At 38.8% G+C, this 21,707-nt stretch overlaps 1 protein-coding gene across 2 annotated transcripts in view; it reads left to right on the top strand.

Moving 5' to 3' along the window:
- Nucleotides 1-21,707, top strand: part of HMMR (hyaluronan mediated motility receptor) — a 41,728-nt gene that overhangs the window by 2,799 nt on the left and 17,222 nt on the right. The window contains exons 2-11 of one of the 2 annotated variants that reach the window (XM_003134082.6): nt 1,191-1,289; nt 2,280-2,359; nt 6,369-6,416; nt 10,912-11,100; nt 12,360-12,446; nt 12,537-12,637; nt 15,075-15,149; nt 15,281-15,459; nt 16,368-16,516; nt 18,419-18,633. In XM_003134082.6, coding sequence (XP_003134130.2) covers nt 1,191-1,289; nt 2,280-2,359; nt 6,369-6,416; nt 10,912-11,100; nt 12,360-12,446; nt 12,537-12,637; nt 15,075-15,149; nt 15,281-15,459; nt 16,368-16,516; nt 18,419-18,633 — 1,222 coding nt within the window. Of the gene's footprint in view, nt 1-1,190; nt 1,290-2,276; nt 2,360-6,368; nt 6,417-10,911; nt 11,101-12,359; nt 12,447-12,536; nt 12,638-15,074; nt 15,150-15,280; nt 15,460-16,367; nt 16,517-18,418; nt 18,634-21,707 lie in introns of both variants that reach the window. The other variant, XM_005672556.3, reaches the window with a different exon arrangement.

Below are 21,707 nucleotides of genomic sequence, written 5' to 3'. Positions count from 1 at the left end.
GAAATGCCTTTCATTTGGGATTCCAGTTACATGAGTTATACAGTATGAAGTGCTGGAACATAGAAATATAGTGACATTTGTACTTTGCATAACATGACTTTATGAATTTCCTGCTGTATTGATATTAGACAGAGATGGATTATCACTAAATTTTTATTCTAAGCCACATCTTAAGGGCTAGGCATTTTCAGTAGCTTCATTTCTTAAATCTAGTGGTTGTTACTCCGGTGAATCTCTTTAAGTAGAGTTGATTCCAAATATTTTATTTCTTATGTTCAAACCTTAATAACAAATCTGTGTTGCTTATTCTTACACAGTGTTCATCCCAAAACTCTTTGTTGTTTTGCTCAGTTACCATGCTCCTTTGACCCAACTGAAGTAAAGGTCATTTGGGAAGATAATGATACTGTTCTTCCCAGAGAGGCATAATTTATAATATCAAATGAGTGCTATTTTTACATTTGAAAACAAAGCAATTTATTAATGGCATTTTTACATTCGTATTACTCACTGTACTATGATTTTTTTTAAAAAATTGAAGTATAGTTGGTTTACAATATTGCATTAGTTTCAAGCACACAGCACAGTAATTCAGTTATAAATTTTTTCCAGGTGTTCCCGTTGTGGCTCAGTGGTTAATGAATCCGACTAGGAACCATGAGGTTGTGGGTTCGATCCCTGATCTTGCTCAGTGGGTTAAGGATCCGGCACTGCCGTGAGCTGTGGTGTAGGTTGCAGATAGGATCCCACGTTGCTGTGGCTCTGGCGTAGGCTGGCAGCTACAGCTCCTATTCAATCCCTAACCTGGAAACCTCCATATGCCACAGTAGCAGCCCAAGAAATGGCAAAAGGACCAAAAAAAAAAAAAAAAATTTCCAAATTATTTTCTATTACAGGTTATTATAAGGTATTGAATATAATTCCCTCTGCTATATAGTAAATCCTTGTTGCTCATCTATTTTATGTATAGTAATTTGTATCTGTTAATCCCAAACTCGTGATCTGTCCCTCCCCCTCTTCCCCTTTGGTAACTGCAAGTTTGTTTTTTGTGCTGTGAATCTGTTTCTATTTTGCCTATCAGTTCATTTGTATGAATTTTTAGATTCCTCATATAAGATCTGTAAGACATGTTTTAAGTTAAGGTCCTAAGTTACATTAGATGAGGTTTTAATGTTTTATGTCTCCTCTAGGTTGTGCACCATCACCAGGCGCTTATGATGTTAAAACTTCAGAAGTATTGAAGGGACCAGTATCCTTTCAGAAATCACAAAGGTTTAAACAGAAGAAAGGTAATGGATCCCAAAATAAAATAATAGTCATATGATCTTATAAATTTTCAAGTTAAGAATAACAGTGTTTAGGAGTTCCCCTTGTGGCCCAGTGGAAATGAATCTTACTAGGAACCATGAGTTGGCAGGTTTGATCCCTGGCCTCGCTCAGTGGGGTTAAGGATCCAGTGTTGCCATGAGCTCTGGCATAGGTCACAGATGTGGCTCGGATCTGGTGTTGCTGTGGCTCTGTTGTAGGCTGGCAGCTGAAGCTTCGATTAGACCCCTAGCCTGGGAACCTCCATATGCCTCAGGTGCAGCCCTAAAAAGCAAAAAAAAAAAAAAATAATAGTGTTTAAAATTAAAGATACTAGGAGTTCCCATCATAGTACAGCAGAAACAAATCCAGGAAGCATGAGGTTGCGGGTTCAAAACCAGACCTCTCTCAGTGGGTTAAGGATCTGGCATTGCCATGAGCTGTGATGTAGGTTGCAGATGCAGCTCCAATCCCAAGTTGCTATGACTGGCATAGACTGGCACCTTAAGTTCTGATTTGACCCCTAGCCCTGAAACCTCCATATGCCACGGGTGTGGCCCTAGAAAGACAAAAAAAAAAAAAAATTTAAAGATACTACAGTATTTCAAGAAATGTGACGCTACAGCTACATTTGAATTTTCTTTAATTGATAGTCAACTACAGAATAATACTCTTATCATTACACGGCTGTATAACCAGGAAAATTAAGTAAGACACATAGATAATGTAGTTTTCCTTTAGTAATGGCATTAACCCTCTATTGGAGGATACTAGAGGGAATATTAGGAAAATCAGGAAGGTATTAGATGTGTAAAAAATATTGTGTAACTTATTATTTGAATATGTACAGTCAAGAAAAGAATAACTTTATATTGCTTCACTAATAGTTGCTATAAGAAATTTGGGGATTGTGTTTAATCTGTGGTTCAAACATGTAAGCACCAGCCATGATCTGTACAATTTGTTTACAGCAGAATCTCAACAAAATCTTAATGTTGACAAAGATACTACCTTGCCTGCTTCAGCAAGAAAAGTTAAGACTGGGGGATTAAAGGTGAGGAGCTCTTAACATTCTAGCTCTAACATGGTATCAACTGTATCATGAAAACATTTCTTTTTCTTTTTTTTTTTGTCTTTTTGCCATTTCTTGGGCCGCTCCCGCGGCATATGGAGGTTCCCAGGCTAGGGGTCAAATCGGAGCTGGAGCTGCCAGCCTACGCCAGAGCCACAGCAACGCAGGATCCGAGCCAAGTCTGCAACCTACACCACAGCTCACGGCAACGCTGGATCCTTAACCCACTGAGCAAGGGCAGGGACCGAACCCGCAACCTCATGGTTCCTAGTCAGATTCGTTAACCACTGCGCCACGACGGGAACTCCGAAAACATTTCTGAAAGTTGTCGTATTGACTAGAATGAGCTAAGTGATAAATTAAAGCTATCAGTAAACCTATAAACTAGTAAAACATTATTAGAACTCTAGCAAGTGTTAAACACCTGCCTATGTCATTACTAAATATGTTGTGTTTAAATGTGCCCTAGTTCAAAATTACAACATGCTGGATAAATTCTATTATACCTAGTAAGCCTTTAAAAATAATGCAATGCTTTGATTTGTTACCATCATTTGAATTGTTCTGATTTGGGTTTTTTACTTGTTTTGGGAGAAGGGTAAATATTGATGAAGAAGAAAGAAAAAACATTCTAATGCCTAAAAGAATTTTCCTACTCAGAAACTGCCAGAGTGGTAGATTAAATTCTTAATAATTTCATGTTATTATGGCTTTTGCAGGTATTTCCTATTACTGTTTCTATATGTTCGTAAAGCAACTTGTACTTTCTTAAGGAATTGCACAAATTGATATTTTAATGTGAAAAAAGGTTCAGAGTTGGAAAACCAAAAGTACAGGTTAAGTTTATTCTTGTTCATTCATTAGGCAGTTACCTAAGTCTCTTCTTCTATAATAAAGAGCTGTGTTGTCTAGTATAGAAATGATCAGCAGAGTTCCCGTCGTGGCTCAGTGGTTAACAAACCCAACTAGGAGTGATGAGGTTGCGGGTTCCATCCCTGGCCTCGCTCAGTGGGTTAAGGATCTGCTGTTGCTGTGAGCTGTGGTGTAGGTCATAGACGCAGCTCAGATCCCGTGTTGCTGTGGCTCTGGCGTAGGCTGGTGGCTACTGCTCTGATTAGACCCCTATCCTGGGAACCTTAATATGCCCCGGGTGCGGCCCTAGAAGAGACCAAAGTGATCAGCTACATGTGGCTATTGAGCACTTGAAAGTGAAGAATAAAATCTTTAATATAATCTAATTTTAATTAATGTATATTTAAAAACTGAACTGATACTCAGTTCTGTTGTTGGGAAAATTAAATGTTTTGGAATAACTTAAGTATGTGAATCTACTTTTTCATCTGCATGTTTTATGAAATTTAAATATAGACATGTCTTTTTTTTTTTTTTTTAAAGCTGCATCTATGGCATATGGAAGTTCCTGGGCTAGGGGTCAAATCAGAGCTGCAGCTACAGGCCTACAGCACAGCCACAGCAGCACTAGATCTGAGCCACATTTGTGACCTATGCTGCAGCTTGTGGCAACACCAAATTCTTAACCCACTGAGCAAGGCCAGGGATCAAACCCACGTCCTCACAGAGACTATGTCAGATTCCTAATCCAGTGGGCTGCAATGGGAACTCCTAGATAGATATTTCTAATGAAAATTTAACATCTGAATTGAGAATGTGCTATGAGTACAAAATGTACAGCAGGAGTTCCCGTCGTGGTGCAGTGGTTAATGAATCCGACTAGGAACCATGAGGTTGCGGGTTCGGTCCCTGCCCTTGCTCAGTGGGTTAACGATCCGGCGTTGCCGTGAGCTGTGGTGTAGGTTGCAGATGCGGCTCGGATCCTGCATTGCTGTGGCTCTGGCATAGGCTGGTGGCTACAGCTCCGATTAGACCCCTAGCCTGGGAACCTCCATATGCTGTGGGAAGTAGCCTTAGGAGCGGCCCAAGAAATGCCAAAAAGACCAAAATAAAATAAAATAAAATATACAGCAAATTTTGAAGAGCTAGTACGAAAAATATAAGATGTTATTAAAATTTTTACTTTTTAAATATAGCTAGTATAAAATGTGAAAATATGTACATGGCTTGCATTATGTTTTTATAATATAATGAGGACTGATAAAGACACCCTTTACTTAGAAACTGATATAAATTTCTTAAATTAGAACACTGCAAATCAGCTATAATAGAAAAAATAAAATCATTGTTGAAAAATTCCTTGAATTAATTGGAGAAGCAGTTCTGAAATTTTGAGTTAATTATAGAATTCACAAATCATCCTAGAAAACTAAATTACATAAAGGCCCCAAATAATAGGCCTTCCTTGATAGAAAATGCCATTAGGTAGGAAATTAATAAATATGAGACTGATGTGATCCTTCCCCAACTTAAAAACTTATAAAACACATTTCATTCAAGATATTAATGACTTTCTTCCATTTTTAGATAGAAAAGTTAGATGTTTTGTTTTTGGCCATTATTTCAGAAAGGCTTTTGGATATAAAAAGATGTGTAAAAATCATATGTGTGGAGTTCCCATTGTGGCTCAGTGGTAATGAACCCAACTAGTATCCATGAGGACGGGGGTTCAACCCCTGGCCTCACTCAGTGGGTTAAGGATCTGGAGTTGCCTCAAGCTGTGGTGTAGTTTGCAGACCTGGCTCGAATATGGCGTTGCTTTGGCTGTGGTGTAGGCCAGAGGCTTCAGCTCTGATTCGACCCCTAGCCTGGTAACTTCCATATGCCACAAGTGCAACCCTAAAAAGAAAAAGAAAAAATCACATCTTATTTAGAAAAAAGGCAGTAGGTAGATTAGAGTCAGTTTGTACTTTTTAACTTTTTCTTTATTTCCTTGCGTTTCTGGGTTTTGGTGGGTTTTTTTTCCCATCTTTGAGATCTAAGTTTAAGTTGATTTCTCTGAAAGTCTTTTTTTTTTTTTTGGAATTCCGGTTGTGGCTCGGCGGGTTAAGAACCAACATAGTCTCCATGAGGATGCAGGTGCAATCCCTGATCTTGCTCAGTGGGTTAAGGATCTGACATTGCCGCAAGCTGCAGCATAGGTAGCTCTGATTCAACCCCTCACCTGGGAACTTCCATACGCCATAGGTGCGTCCTAAAAAAGAAAAGAGAGAGAGGTTTTTTCTGAGATAGTATAATTAAGTATCCAGAATATATTACTGTTTAACATTAGAAAAGAGGATGTATTCTTTTCACTGCACTTGTTAGCAAACACCTAATCTATTGGGATAAAAACGTTCAAGCCTGCAATATTATAAGATTTTAAGAGGAGTTCCTGTCGTGGCGTTGCAGTTAGCGAACCCAGCTAGCATCCATGAGGGCGTGGGTTTGATCCCTAGCCTTTCTCAGTGGGTTAAGGATCCAGTGTTGCTATAGCTGTGGCATAGGCCAGCAGCTTCAGCTCTGATTCAACCCCTAGCCTGGGAACCTCCATATGCCGCAGGCAAGGCCCTAGAAAGACAAAAGATAAAAAAAAAAAAAAAAAGGTTTTAAGAACTTTTTCCTTGGGTTCCCATCATGGCGCAGTGGTTAACGAATCCGACTAGGAACCATGAGGTTTCGGGTTTGATCCCTGGCCTTGCTCAGTGGGTTAAGGATCCAGCATTACCGTGAGCTGTGGTGTAGGTCGAAGACTCTGCTTGGATCCCGCATTGCTGTGGCTTTGGTGTAGGCCGGTGGCTACAACTCCAATTAAACCCCTAACCTGTGGCCCTCCATATGCTGCGGGAGCAGCCCTAGAAAAGGCAAAAAGACCAAAAAAAAAAAAAAAAAAAAGAAAGAAGGAAAAAAGGAATTTTTCCTTCATTTGCTAGATAAGTCAGCTGCAAAATATTTAATAGATTCAGTGAAATGTTTAAAATAGAAATTAACCATTTGGAACTTTTAATGTTTCCTGATGGCTAAAAATCAAATTTGGCCATAGTGTTTGTGGCACTTAAATTTGATTATCACTGTTTTTGTTTTTGTTTTTTTTTAATAGAAAGAATCTCAAAAGAATGATAAAGATTTGAAGACGTTGGAAAAAGAGGTAAGCAATACTTTCAACTTAACTGAAAATAAGTGCAATAAAATGGAAAGAGAGTTAAAAAACAAGGATTGTGTTGCCGTTTGAGGAGTCATGTAGTTAGGCATACATCCAAATCAGACCTATAGGCTAACCAATCCTTGGCTTGAATACCATATTTTTTACCTAGTTGTCAGTGTGGTATGCCATTCGTTAGCCTGCTAAGGGACAGATTCAAGATAATCTACTTCAAGAAAAACTGAGAACTACAAAATCCATATGTTAGTTTATTAGCTATACATGAATCACATATTTACTCATAGCCTGCACTCTTCCTATATGCTAATCTACTTGTTAAGACAATAACTAGCTAGAGAATTGCTTGGTGGCCATGAAATCCTAGCAGGTTATTTTAATTGTGTTGGAGTCGTGCTAACCTAATGCATCCCATAGGTACCTATGCAAACCTATAGGTACATGCCTTCCTCAAGGATAAAACGACCTTGAGCTCTACTGTCCATTGTAGTGAGTGACTATTCAATAAAATTAGGAACTCAGTTCTTCGGTTCCACTCATCACATTTCAGGTACTCAATATGCACTTGCGGTGAGTGGCTACCATACTAGATAGTGCACTTCCACCTTGGTAGAAATCTCTATTGAGTAAAGCTGACCTAAAAAACCTGCTTACTTCCCTAAGCAGGACTAAGCTGGTCGCTGCCAGCTTTGCTTTTCTGGCAGTCTTTTTTTCTGTTTCCATTGCTGACCCACTCTTTCTGGTAGGTATATTTGTTTCACATATTAAAACTTCTGTTGGAGTTCCCGTCGTGGCACAGTGGTTAACGAATCCGACTAGGAACCATGAGGTGGCGGGTTCGGTCCCTGCCCTTGCTCAGTGGGTTAAAGATCCGGCGTTGCCGTGAGCTGTGGTGTAGGTTGCAGACGCGGCTCGGATCCCACGTTGCTGTGGCTCTGGTGTAGGCCGGTGGCTACAGCTCCGATTCAACCCCTAGCCTGGGAACCTCCATATGCCGCAGGAGCGGCCCAAGAAATAGCAACAACAACAACAACAACAAAGACAAAAGAAAGACAAAAAAAAAAAAAAAAAAAAAAACTTCTGTTGACTATAGTTAAATGTTGACTTAGGACCAAGAATATGTCAAGATAATTTTGCCTATTTCTGCTCTTGTTACTCTGATCCTTTTTGGATTTATTTTAATAATACTGGCTCTCATTTTATTTAGGATACTTGCCTATGATGCATAGTTTATTACTTAGAGATGTAATAATGAGTCCCTCTGAGTCTCTGAGATAGCTGGTGCGTGAGTGGCAGTGCCAGAATTAGAACTGGTCATTTGTATCAGTTATTTAATCTTTTAGAATAGAAATTCTTGGCAAATACAGCTCTATTTTATTTAAACCCCACAGTATTTGTTGTTTGATTGATTTGAATTGTCAATATTTAAAGGTAAAATTTCGGGCAAAACAAATTCAGATTTCTGATTTCTATTGCAAAATTAGAAGATCTGGCAACACAGTTTCCACATTGCTGTCAAGGGCAAAAATTTGCTAGGGTTGTGCAGAGTTGCCTGCATTAGACCTCCACATTTGTTCAATCACTCCTCACTTGGCTCTCTTTATATATTTATTGTATCTGCTTGGTCATGTAGGCATTTGAGTTTACAAACCCGTTTTTGGAGCTTAAGCTTCTTCAACTGAAAAATGTATGAAATAGATAATCTCAACTTTTTTTTCCTGCTTTATGCTATGCTATAAACACTGGTTACAAACCACTAATATAAGCATACAGACTCTCTTTTTTTTTTTTTTTTTTTTTTTTTTTAGGACCACACCCATGGCATATGGATGTTCCTAGGCTAGGGGTTGAATTGGAGCTGCAGCCGCTGGCCTGCACCACAGACACAGCAACTTGAGATCCAAGCTTCGTCTGTGAGTTTCAACACAGCTTACGGCAATGCCAGATCCTTAATCCACTGAGCGAAGCCGGGGATGGATCCCGCATCCTCATGGATACCAGTCAGGTTCGTCATCACTGAGCCACAGGGGAACTCCAGCATACAGACTCTTGTGGTACGGAATCTTAAAGTTTGTTCAGTTCCTAGCATCTAGTTCACATCTGTTTATATAAGTGGTGCTTGATACATTTTTGGTTAAGCAATGTTGTCATAGAATACTTAGGTAGGCGGTCCTGCTGTGGCGCAATCAGATCTGTGGTGCCTCTGCAGCACCAGAACAAAGGTTCCATCCCTGGCACTGTGGGTTAAAGGATCCAGTGCTGCTGCTGCTGTAGCGTAGGTTGCATTTGCAGCTCAGATTTGATCCCTGGCCCAGGAATTCCATATGCCACAGCCTAAAAGGAGGAAAAAAAAAAAAAGAATACAGAGGTTAGTATAAATACAAAGCCTATAAGAGTAGAAAATACTTTTCATGTGACTTAAGAGCTCTGCTTTCTTGATACTTTTATCCCCAGCAAATATTCTATTTTGGTAAATGTTTTACGCAGACTAGGAAAAGAATGTATATGCATATGTTGGATATAGTGGTCTGTATGTCAGTTCAAGTTGTTTAATACTTCATATCTTTATCTGTACTGACTTCTTTGTCTGCTTATTCTGTTAGTTACTGAGAAAGGTACTTTTACAGCTCTGGTTTAGTCTCCTTCTGTTTTTAATTCTGTCCATTTTTGCTTTGTATATTTTGAAGTTATGAGATTACTTTGTTGTGCATAGCAAATTTAAGACTATGTCTTCCTCTTGGAATAACCTTTTTTTTTTTTTTTTTTTTTGTCTTTTGTTGTTGTTGTTGTTGCTATTTCTTGGGCCGCTCCCACGGCATATGGAGGTTCCCAGGCTAGGGGTCCAATCGGAGCTGTAGCCACCAGCCTACGCCAGAGGCACAGCAACGCAGGATCCGAGCCGTGTCTGCAACCTACACCACAGCTCACGGCAACGCCGGATCGTTAACCCACTGAGCAAGGGCAGGGACCGAACCCGCAACCTCATGGTTCCTAGTCGGATTCGTTAACCACTGCGCCATGACGGGAACTCCTGGAATAACCTTTTAACCATAAAATCATTTGTTACTAGTGATACTTACTAGCAATATTTTTTGTCTTAAAATCTACTTTGTATGAATTAATAAGGTCCCAGGCCAGGGATCAAATCCAAGCTGCAACTACAACCTATGCCACAGACCTGGCAATGCCAGATCCTTAAACCATTCTGTTAGGCCAGGGGTCAGACCCATGCTGCCACAGAGATAACACTGGATCTTTAATCTGCGCCACAGCAGGACCTGCCAGCTTTCTTTTGTTTAATATTTACATGATAAATCTTTTCTGATCCCTTTATCATCAATCTATGTCCTGTTTAAAGTGCATGTCTTGGAGTTCCCGTGGTGCAGTGGAAACAAATCCAACTAAGAACCATGAGGTTGCGGGTTCAATCCCTGACCTTGCTCAGTGGGTTAAGGATCTGGCATTGCCGTGAGCTGTGGTGTGGTTGCAGACACCGCTCGGCTCTGGCATTGCTGTGGCCCTGGCGTAGGCCAGCAGCTACAGCTCCGATTAGACCCCTAGCCTGGGAACTTCCATATGCCTCAGGTGCAGCCCTAAAAGGACAAAAGACAAAATAAGTAAATAAAGTGCATGTCTTGTAAAAATCTGGGATCATTTTTCTTCAGCCTGAAGAACTTATTTTAGTATTTCTTGTTGTTATACTGTTGACCAATACCCTCAGCCTTTTTTTCCCTCTGAAAATGACTTTTTGTCACCTTTATACTTAAATGACGTTTTTACTGGAAGTAGAATTTTACATTAGGAAATTTTCCCCCAATATTTTAAATATTGTATTGTCTCCCTGGCTTCCATATTTTCTGTTGACAAATAGTGTTTTTGGTTTTGGTTTTGGTTTTTATCTAGTAATTGCAGCAGGAATGATGGCTCGCTGATGCCTGCTACATCCTACCCAGAAGCCCAGTTTTTCCTTCTTGGAAATGAAAAAGCTACTTAACATTTCAAGCTATAATTTGAATTCATATACTTGGAACTAGAGAAAAGAAGAACTCTTATAGTTGGAAATACCTTAAAAGTGATTAAACAGTTTAATTATATCTGGAAGTTTATGGCACTTCAAATCCTCTGTTCTTAAAATGTTTACAGATTTTCAGATGTATCATAAAGTAAATATGATTGCTCAAACGTCTAGTGAAATTAGGAGTTCCCATTGTGGCTCAGTGATAATGAGTCTGACTAGTATCCGTGAGGACTTGGGTTTAATCCCTGGCCCTACTCAGTGGGTTAAGGATCCGGCATTGCTGTTAGCTATAGTGTACCTTTCGGGCAGGGCTCAGATCTGGCCTTTCTGTGGCTGTGGATATGTAAGAGCATTGTGTCACAATTGGAGATTTTTCTAGAACTTTAATGTTTTTATCTTTTGTAGCATCTAGTTACATGGGCAATAATCAGTGACCTATTTGTTCATCACCTTGTTTCTGTCCAGATTCGTGTTCTTGTGCAGCAACGTGGTGCTCAGGACAAGCGTATTCAGGATCTGGAAGCTGAGTTGGAGAAGATAGAAGCAAAGCTAAATGCTGCTGTCAGGGAAAAAACATCTCTCTCTGCAAGTAATGCTTCACTGGAAAAGCAGCTTATTGAATTAACCAGGACTAATGAGCTACTAAAATCTAAGGTATTTGAACCTCATGATAATATTTAAAATTGAATAAATAATAAACATGGGTATTTTAGGCCTCGGTTAGTCATTTTCCTTTACTAAATATACTTTAAATGTTAAAGCTAATTCCAACAGGAATTATTATTGCATCTTTTTTATTATGGTACCTGGTACATAAGAGGTTATATACAAACAAGTTTATTTTTTGTTTTAATATCTGACATTTTTCTCACCCTCAAAGTCAGGCTCAATAAATAAGGCTGTTGATAAAATTTGCAGAATTTACATCTGGAAGTATCTTTAAAAGATCTTTCTCTGAAATAAATAGTGGCATAATAATAGGCTTCCATCTCAAATCCTTTGGGAATGAAGTGAGAAGTGAATAAATTTATACACTAAATGCATTCAGTACATAAATTTTGTTCATCAATATTAATATACTAATAGATCTTAAAGGGCTTAACGTGATCATCCTGTTGTGGTTGTGTGTGTGTGCATATGAAAGTTCCTGGGCTAGGCGTCAAATCAGAGCTGTGCCAGCCTAGGCCGCAGGCACACCAACACCGGATCCGAGTCAGTGACCTATGCCACAGCTTGCAGCATATGCCAGATCGTTAACCCACTGAGTGAGGCCAAGGATTGAATCCACATCCTCATGGACATTGTGTCGGGTTCTTAACCCACTGAGCCACCACGGGAACTCCAATCATCCTGCTTTTTCACAGAAGTAGAAGGAAGCTGTCAATCACTGTTCAGCTTAATAAGAGTCATTTATTTAGGGCCTATTATGTGCTGGGCTCTCTGCTTACAAAGGGAGTGAGGATGCATAAGAATTAAGCATGGGAAGAATGCAGATTCCCGGGTTCCCCTCAAGGAGATTCTGATTTATTAGGCCTGGCATGGACCCAATTGTCTGCTTGTTTCAAAGTAGACCAGGCAGTGTAGATATACTTTGTTAAGTAAACACACTTTATGAAATTCTCTTCAAGAAGCTTGCTTTAGAGCCTTACAGTGGACTTTCCGGCTTATAGAGATAAGTGACCACTGTAGCTGATTTCAGAAGTAAACCAGAAAGTCACATGAAGGAAAAGGAGGAACAAGGGCAGTGGTAGTGTCCACCCAGTAACCCTAGTATTGTTTAAAGGCTGTTTTCTCTACCAGAGTATATCACAAGCAAATAATAATCCCAGTAGTAGATGGAATAATCAGTATTTCTGTGATTTTTTTATAAGTCAGTAGAAAATATTTCTGAATTTTTTATGTGTTATATTTAGTTTTCTGAAGATAGTAACCAGAAGAATATGAGAATTCTAAGCCTTGAGTTGATGAAACTTAGAAACAAAAGAGAAACAAAGATGAGGGTGAGTGATACCTTTGCTGACTTTGCTGTGTCTGCATCTAGGGATCTGAAAAATTTCTCATTTCCTAAAACAGATATTTCTGTTATGTAGAGTATGATGGCTAAACAAGAAGGCATGGAGGTGAAATTGCAGGTCACCCAGAAGAACCTCGAAGAGTCTCAGGGGAAAATAGCACAACTTGAGGGGAAACTGTGAGTGACTAAAAGGAAAGGGAAACTACCTAACCTAACCAGTTCTTGATTTACTTTTCTCACATAGCTATTATTTACTGAGACTTTAACCTTCCCTCTATACTTAACCTCATTGACTGCCTCTACTTGCCTAGTTTTTCTTCCTCTTTGACAGCTGACCCGTAATCATTCCCAAACATTGTACTGAAAAGATGTCTATCTTCTGTATCAAGGGTGAGAAAAACCTCGTAATCTTTGTAATAGAATAATCTTATGGGAGTTCCCGTTGTGGCTCAGTGGTTAACGAATCCTACTAGGAACTATGAGGTTGCAGGTTCAATCCCTGGCCTTGCTCAGTGGGTTAAGGATCTGGCGTTGCCGTGAGCTGTGGAGTGGTCGCAGATGCGGCTCGGATCTCGTGTTGCTGTGGCTCTGGCGTAGGCTGGCAGCTACAGCTCCGATTCAACCCCAAGCCTGGGAACCTCCACATGCCGCAGGAGCAGCCCTAGAAATGGCAAAAAGACACCAAAAAAAAAAAAAAAAAAAGGAATAATCTTGCGGTGGTAGTCAGACCAAAACTAAGAAACATTGGTATAGAAATCTGTAATTAATCCATAATCCTAGCCTTCTTCTTATTACTCAGCTATAATTTACATGCAATAAAATACAGATCATAAGTATTCAGTTTAGTGACTTTTAACCATGTATATACCTGTATAGCCACCACCCAAACAAGAGAGAGAATATTGCCATCCCCTCAGACTGTTCCTTCTAGCCCTTTCATGCTCCCCTGCTTCTCCCCATGTCATACCCCACAGCCCCATAATCACTTTCTGACATATCATTATAAATTATTGGGCCTTTGGGGGGATGTTTATCACTCTGTGTGTGTGTGTGTGTGTGTGTTTGTGTGTGTGTGTGTGTGTGTGTGTACACATGTATATGTGCAGCTTTTGTTTAACATAAATTTTTTGAGATTCATCTATACTCTTGCATTACAATTTTTTCCTTTAATTTCTGAGTAGAATTGCATTATATGAATATATTTTCATTTGTTTCTTATTCTTCGCTTGATCAATATTTGGTATTGATTAATACTTGGGTTTCCATTTCTGACTATTATGAGTATGCCTTTTTGTAGACATAGTTTTTATTTCTCTGAATAAATACCTGGGAGTGGAATTTCCAGGTCCTCCGGTTGTATGTGTATAATGAAGACTCAAAGTGGTTGTAACCATTTTACACTCCCACCTTGAAATGTATGGTGGATCCAGTTGTTCCATATCCTCACCAACAATTGATGTTGTCTGTCTGTCTGATTTCAGCCCTTCTAACTGATGTGAAGTAGTATCTCACTGGTGATTTTAATTTGTTGCTATTGATATTGAGCATGTTTTACGTGCTTATTGACCATTCACATATATCCTTTAACCTCCTGCCCCTTTCCTCAAACTGGCATATTTAGAGGAGACAAACACAGAAGTAACTGAGTATAATGCAACCCGGAACAAAGGCTTTATGGTACACAAAATGCGACTTTGTATGTGTGTTGTGTGGGGAAACTAGGAAACTACAGAGAAAAGATTTTTCTGTAACACTCAAGTGTTGTAGATAATGACTCTCATCATAGCTCTTTTGTCAGAATATATTTGAGAGTTCCATGGTGGCTCAGTGGGTTAAGGATCTGGCATGGTCTTTGCTGGGGCTCTGGTTACAGCTGTGGCACAGGTTCAGTACCTTGCCCAGGAACTTCCACATGCCGCTAATACAACAAAAAAGAAAAGTGTATATTTGGAATGCTTTCTCACTCAGAAAAACTTGGAGTTCCCACTGTGGCTCAGTGGAATCGGGTCTATCTCTTGAACACTAGGACTCAGGTTCCATCCCTGGCCAGTCACAGTGGGTTAGGGATTCGGCATTGTAGCAGCTGCAGCATAGCTCACAACCGTGGCTCAGAGCTGATCCCTGTCCCAGGAACTCCCTATGCCATAGGGCAACCAAAGAATAAGAAAAAAAAAAAATGAGTCTTCTATTCACATGTATTAAATTGTCAACTCGAAAGAGCTCATATTAATGGTTAAGAGTTTGGACTCGGATTTTCCATCATGGCTCAGTGGTTAACGAATCCGACTAGGAACCGTGAGTTTGGGGGTTCAATCCCTGGCCTCACTCAGTGGGTTAAGGATCCAGTGTTGCAGTGAACTGTGGTTGTAGGTCGCAGATTCGGCTCGGATCCTGGGTTGCTGTGGCTGCACCGTAGGCCGGTGTCTACAGCTCTGATTAGACCCCTAGCCTGGGAACCTCCATATGCCGCTGGTGCAGCCCTAAAAAAGACAAAAGACCAAAAAAAAAAAAAGGAGTTTGGACTCTGGAGTCTGCCTGTCTGAGACAATGGTAAATAGTACAGAGTGTGCTTTATGTGTGATTATTGTATGTATTAATAATCGTATTTTTTTAGTGTTTCAATAGAGAAAGAAAAAATGGATGAAAAATCTGAAACAGAAAAACTCTTAGAATATATTGAAGAGATAAGGTAATATGAATAGTTTTAAATTGGACCTTATTTGTTGAAGTATAATGAATACATCATTTCCATCACTTTTTTAGTTCATGTTCCCTGTGCTTAGGTAGATATGCTCTTCAACATAATTTGTTTTAATGCAGTTGTGCGTCAGATCAAGTGGAAAAATACAAGCTAGATATTGCCCATTTAGAAGAAAATCTGAAAGAGAAGAATCATGAAATTTTAAGCCTTAAGCAGTCTATTGAAGAAAATGTTGCTATGTTGTCCAAACAAGTAGACGACCTGAATGCTAAATGCCAACAGCTTGAAAAAGAAAAAGGTATTCTCCTGTTTATAGTTTCACTTTCTCTAAATAAGGACTGCCTCAAATAATTTTTCTAAGAAGACTTTTCTTTTTTTAGCTTTATTGAAGTGTAGCTGATTTTTCCTTTAATTTCTGCTCTACAGCAAAGTGATTCAGTTATACTTTCTTTTTTTTTTTTTTTTTTTTTTTTAAAGGCTGTACCCGAGGCTCATGGAAGTTCCCAGGGTAGGGGTCGAATCAGAGCTATAGCTGCAGGCCTACACCACAGCGACAGCAATACCAGATCTGAGCTGCATCTGCGACCTACACCTCAGCTCACTGGCAATGCCGGATCCTTAACCCATTGAGTGATACCAGGGATCGAACTCGAGTCCTCATGGATATTAGTCAGGTTCATTATCCTGAGCCATGACGGGAACTCCCTCTTCTTCACATTCTTTTCCATTATGATTTATCATAGGTTTTGAATATAGTTCCCTATGTTATATAGTAGGATCTTTCTGTTTATCCCCTACAGTATATTTTTTAAGGTATTACTATGTTAAAACAGCTTTCAAAAATGATTATATAAACAACAAAAGTTTTGTTCTATGTATGGGAATTTTTGTCTTTTATACTGTTTGTTCTCTATTTCAATATATTGCTTGTCCTGATTGAAATATGTACAAATGTGCAGTTCTTGACTTCCTCATTGGGTGGCCATTTAAAATTGGTAGATAGATGGAATTAGGTTTGGGGGTTTTATTATATAAAGCATATACTATATTACACAGAGTAATGAAACATATTTCAGAGTCCCCCCCCCTTTGGAAATACTTGATCTCTGTAACATGGTAAATGTAGCATAGTAGAATATTATGAGAATCTGGGTTTCTCAAAGTTAATATCTAATTACAGCATTGTTAACTTTTTCCCTTTTCTAGGAGACCTCATCAATAGGGACAGATGTCGGGATGAAAATCTAAATTCTGAAATACAAAATTTAAAAGAAAGGTCTAACCTTGAAAGACAAGAACATGAAGAACTACAACAAAAAGTATTGCAAATTGAATCACTTCTGCAACAAGAGAAGGTAGTTGACTATAATATAAAAAAAAAAAAACAAAACCTTTGTGCTTCTTTTAGGTCATAGATTTCCCTATGTATCGGGAAAACTTTACATTAAATTGTATGTATCCTTTGCTCCAACAATTCCATTTTTAGAGTCTTATCCTGAAGAAATAATCATGCGTGTGTGGTATGTTAACTGATATTCACCACAGGGCTATTTTATTGATTTTGTGAAAAAAGTCAAGCAAGAGTTGAAGCACAGTAAGGAAATTGGTTTTTGTTTTGTTTTGGTTTGTTTGTCTTTTTGCCTTTTCTAAGGCTACTTCCCACAGCATATGGAGGTTCCCAGGCTAGGGGTCTAATCAGAGCTGTAGCTGCCAGCCTACGCCAGAGCCACAGCAACGCAGGATCCGAGCTGCATCTGCAACCTACACCACAGCTCACGGCAATGCCAGATCTTTAACCCACTGAGCAAGGCCAGGGATCGAACCCGCAACCTCATGGTTCCTAGTCGGATTCGTTAACCACTGAGCCATGACGGGAACTCCTAAAAGAGTATCTACTTAGATAAAAAACAAAACTGACAGTTTTTAAAAATTCAAATTACGTAGAAAATATTTTGTGTATCAGTGAGAAAAAAAAGATAGTTCGTTAGAAAAATGGGCAGGAGTTCCCATTTGTGGCACAGCAGAAATGTGCCACACTTAGGTCACAGACACGGCTCTGATCCTGTGTGGCTGTGGCTGTGGCCGTGGCTGGCAGCTGTAGCTCTAAGTAGAACCCTAGCCTGGGAACCTCCATATGCTGCGGGTGTGGCCCTAAAAAAAAAAAAAAAAAAAAAAAAATTTGGCATAGGATGGAAATTGATAATTCTTAGAAATAGAAATTCATATAGCCTATAAACATCAGAAATGCTCTACCTTACTAGTAATTAGAGAAATGGAAATAATTTTTTTTTTCACTTAAAGTTAGATACGAACATTTGAGGAGTTCTCTTATGGCAGAGTGGGTTAAGAATCTGGCGTTGTCACTGCATTAGCTTGGACCACTGCTATGACAATGCCAGATCTTTAACCCACTGCATCACAAAACTCCTCAGCAACCATTTTTATCATATTTTAACTGATCTTTACATACACAGTGTATATCATTTAAGTTTTTAAAAGTATATGAATACATAGAAAATATAGCGTACCAAACTAATAGTTATCTCTGATATGGGAAAACTAAGATGGGGAGTAATCAAGGCAATTTTCACTTTTTTGTAATGTCAGGATTTTTTCACAATGGTGATTTACTTATATTTATTCATTGGTATTTACTTATATAACTTTAAAGGAGGAGGAAGTGGGAGGGACAGGGAGTTTGGGGTTCATAGGTGCAAACTATTACATTTAGAATGAATAAGCAATGAGGTCCTATTGTGTAGCACAGGGAACTATACCTAATCTCTTGGGATAGAACATGATGGATGATAATATGAGAAAAAGTATCAATATATGTATATATATGACCAGGTCCCTATGCTGTACAGCAGAAATTGACACAACACTGTAAATCAACTATACTCTAATACAAAAATAAATAAAATATGTAAAAGTCATAGAACTCCTTTTATATAATATCATATGAGAAAAATATGTGATAAAAGCCAGTTGTAGAATATGATTTTAGTTTGCTAAGAAGTGTGTGTGTGTTGCATAGGAAAAAAGACTAAAATAACATTTACCACAATGCTAAAGTGTTGAATAGAATCCATGACAAAATGAATACATCTCTCTAATTTTCAAGTTTCCTTGAGGCTCTTGAATTTAGTGTTCATTGCTATACTTCTTTATTTGTCCTTAGAAAACCTCACAAATTATTAAATTACCTATTATCAAAACCTTTCAAATTATTTTGATGATTTTCTGTTTGTATGCAGGAATTATCTTCTAATCTTCAGCAGAAGCTATGTTCTTTTCAAGAGGAAATGATTAAGGAGAGGAATCTCTTTGAGGAAGAATTAAAGCAAGCACTGGATGAGCTAGATAACTTACAGCAAAAGGAAGAACAAGCTGAAACCCTGGTCAAGCAGTTGGAAAAGGAAGCAGAATCTAGAGCTGAAGAACTAAAACTCCTAGAAGAAAAGCTGAAAGGGTTTGTATTAATAGACCTTCCTGCTGATAAATGACTTCAGATGCTAAAAAGTATTTTCTAGTACACTCACTCAGGATTCTCACACCAGTCATGTGAGTGGTGAGGCTGGAATTAATTTTACAGGTAAGGAACAGACACAGAGAGGTAAATAGCATGCACAGGAGATGCATGCAAACAAGTATGACAACCAAAGTCAGAAGCCCTGCACGTTGTTTGTTTAAGGCCCGAGGTTTTGGGGTTTTGGGCTTGTTTGTTTGTTTTTCAGTTCTTTTGGGGCCACACCCATGGTATATGGCAGTTTCCAGGCTAGGAGTCGAATTGGAGCTGTAGCCGACAAGTATGCCACAGCCACTGCCACAGCAGTGCCAGATCCAAGCTGCGTCTATAAACTACACCACACCTCATGGCAACGCCGGATCCTTGACCCACTGAGTGAGGCCGGGAATCGAATCTGTGTCCTCATGGATGCTAGTCAGATTAGTTTCCACTGAGCCATGGCGGGAACCCCAGGCCCAAGGTTTATAATTAAAGAATGTTTTAACAAACAGCCAAGAGTTGGGGCTCTTCTACCAATCTTACATTTTCTAAAAATTATTGGACATTAACATTACAATAACAGATTAAGAAAAATACCTAAAATCTAAGATTCTCACCCTTTAGTAAGAAACATTTCCATTTTTTGTCCATATGTACATCAGTTTACATAGCATAAGCTATACTTTTAATTACGTCTTTTGAAGGAGCACAAATACTTCAGAAGAAACAATTAAAGAGCAAAATGGGAAAAAACATCCAGAACTGGAAAACATTCAAAATAAAAAATTTTATCATTGAAAGTGAAAAGCCTAAGAGCTCATGCTTTTTTTTAAACTCCAATTTCATATTGTTTTCATCACATTATAAGTCCTACTCTACTATATTTAATTAAAATATCCAGGTTGATTCTTGAGTTCAAATTGTAAACAGATATTTGAATCCTTAGGATTTTTCATATCTGTAGCATATATGGAAGTTCCCAGGCTAGGGGTCAAATCAGAGCTGCATCTGCAGACCTATACCACAGCCACAGCCACACCAGAGCTGAGCTGCTTTTGCAACCTACACCACAGCCTGCAGCAACAACTGATCCTTAACCCACTGGGTGAGGCTAGGTATCAAACCTGGATCCTCATGGACACTGTGTCGAATTCTTAAGCTTCTGAGCTTCAGTGGGAACTCCGAATCCTTAGGATTTTAACAATAAGAAATTTTCCTGGAAGGAACCACAGACTAGACATGAACCTAAGAACTATCATTTACCTCTCAACTGTATCTATCTCTTGTTGGATACTTTTGTTATTAATCCCTTTTCTGTTTTCTTTAGTGATTGGTAATTAAAAAACAAAAAAAACCACCAAGATTATATTTATGCCTGCATTTGTGGGAAATTACACAAAACTGTTATTACAAGAGTATAATTAGGGGGAATAATTCTATACTGCAGCCAGTCTCAGGGACAGGCACTTTAAGAATCTTAAGGAGTTCTCGTGTGGCTCAGTGGTTAACGAATCCGACTAGGAACCATGAGGTTGCGGGTTTGATCCCTAGCCTTGCTCAGTGGGTTGAGGATCCGGCATTGCCGTGAGCTGTGGTGTAGGTTGCAGACGAGGCTTGGATCCCGTGTTGCTGTGGCTCTGGCGCAGGCTGGTGGCTACAGCTCCGATTCGACCCCTAGCCTGGGAACCTTCATGTGCCGCGGGAGCAGCCCTCAAAAGGCAAAAAGACAAAAAAAAAAAAAAAGAATCTTAAGTAGATGATGTCAGTTTTGGAAAGAAAGATTAAATAATCATTCTAACTCAGAATTCAGTCCAGAAGTCAGGAGATAAAGATTTTATTTCTTGATGTGTTAACTAGTTGTGAGATTCTGAGCAAGACATTCTTAATTGCTTTAATTTTCTATCTCATTCAATATAAAAAGGAGTCTTATGAGATAATTTCTAAAGTCCTTTACTGGCTTAAGGGAGAAATTTAGAAGTTGATAGTGGCTCCTCTAGAGGGCGGGAAAGAGAATATTTTTATTATAAACTCTTTAGTACTGTTTGATTGCTTTTAGCTATGGTGTACATTTTTAAATCCTATCATTACGGAATGAATTTGACCAAGTGTTTATCTTGTCTCAGTGTCCACTTTATTCTGTAAGTGAATAATACTTCTTCTTTGTAGTTTTTAGTTACATATGTAATTCTTTAAAAATCTCTTATAAGCCATGTTCTTACAGAAAATTTGTATCACCATTGTGGTAGTATGTAGTACTAATTTTTTTTTTAAATCTCTGAGATTTGTAGTATATATTTATAAAGATGACTTAAAATAATCCGCTAAATAAACAAGTTGTTGGAGTTCCCCTCGTGGCTCAGTGGGTTAAGGATCCAAGATTGTCACTGCTGTGGCTTGGGTTCCATCACTGGCCAAGGAATTTCTGCCTGCTACAGTTGCGATGTGAATGAACGAAGAAATAAATAAGTTGCTGAATCTTTGAATAATTAACTATTATGTGGTTTATTGGTATAACCAAAATGAATCTACATAGTCCTATAACTTTTTTTGAAAAGAACTTTTAAAATGAAGTGTTCTTAACTGTACTTACTGCTTCTTTTTTTTTTTTTTTTTTTTTTTTTCATTTTTTTGGCTATACCCATGACATATGGAAGTTCCCTGTCCAGGGGCTCAAATATGAGCCACAGCTGTGACCTATGCCACAATTGTTATTCCTTAACCCACTGCACCACAGCAGGAACTCCCTTAGTACTTGTTAAATGTCTAAATACAGAGAATTAAATTTTATTCATTCCAAGTGGTTTTTTTTGGGGTTTTTTTTTGTTTTTTTTTTTTTTGTCTTTTGTCTTTGTTGTTGTTGTTGTTGTTGTTATTGTTGCTATTTCTTGGGCCATTCCCGCGGCATATGGAGGTTCCCAGGCTGGGGTTGAATTGGAGCTGTAGCCACCAGCCTACGCCAGAGCCACAGCAACGCGGGATCCGAGCCACGTCTGCAACCTACACCACAGCTCACGGCAACGCCGGATCGTTAACCCACT

Source organism: Sus scrofa, chromosome 16, assembly GCF_000003025.6.
Source record: "Sus scrofa isolate TJ Tabasco breed Duroc chromosome 16, Sscrofa11.1, whole genome shotgun sequence".
NCBI classification, from domain to species: domain Eukaryota; kingdom Metazoa; phylum Chordata; class Mammalia; order Artiodactyla; family Suidae; genus Sus; species Sus scrofa.
This window is presented reverse-complemented; position numbering and strand designations above follow the sequence as displayed.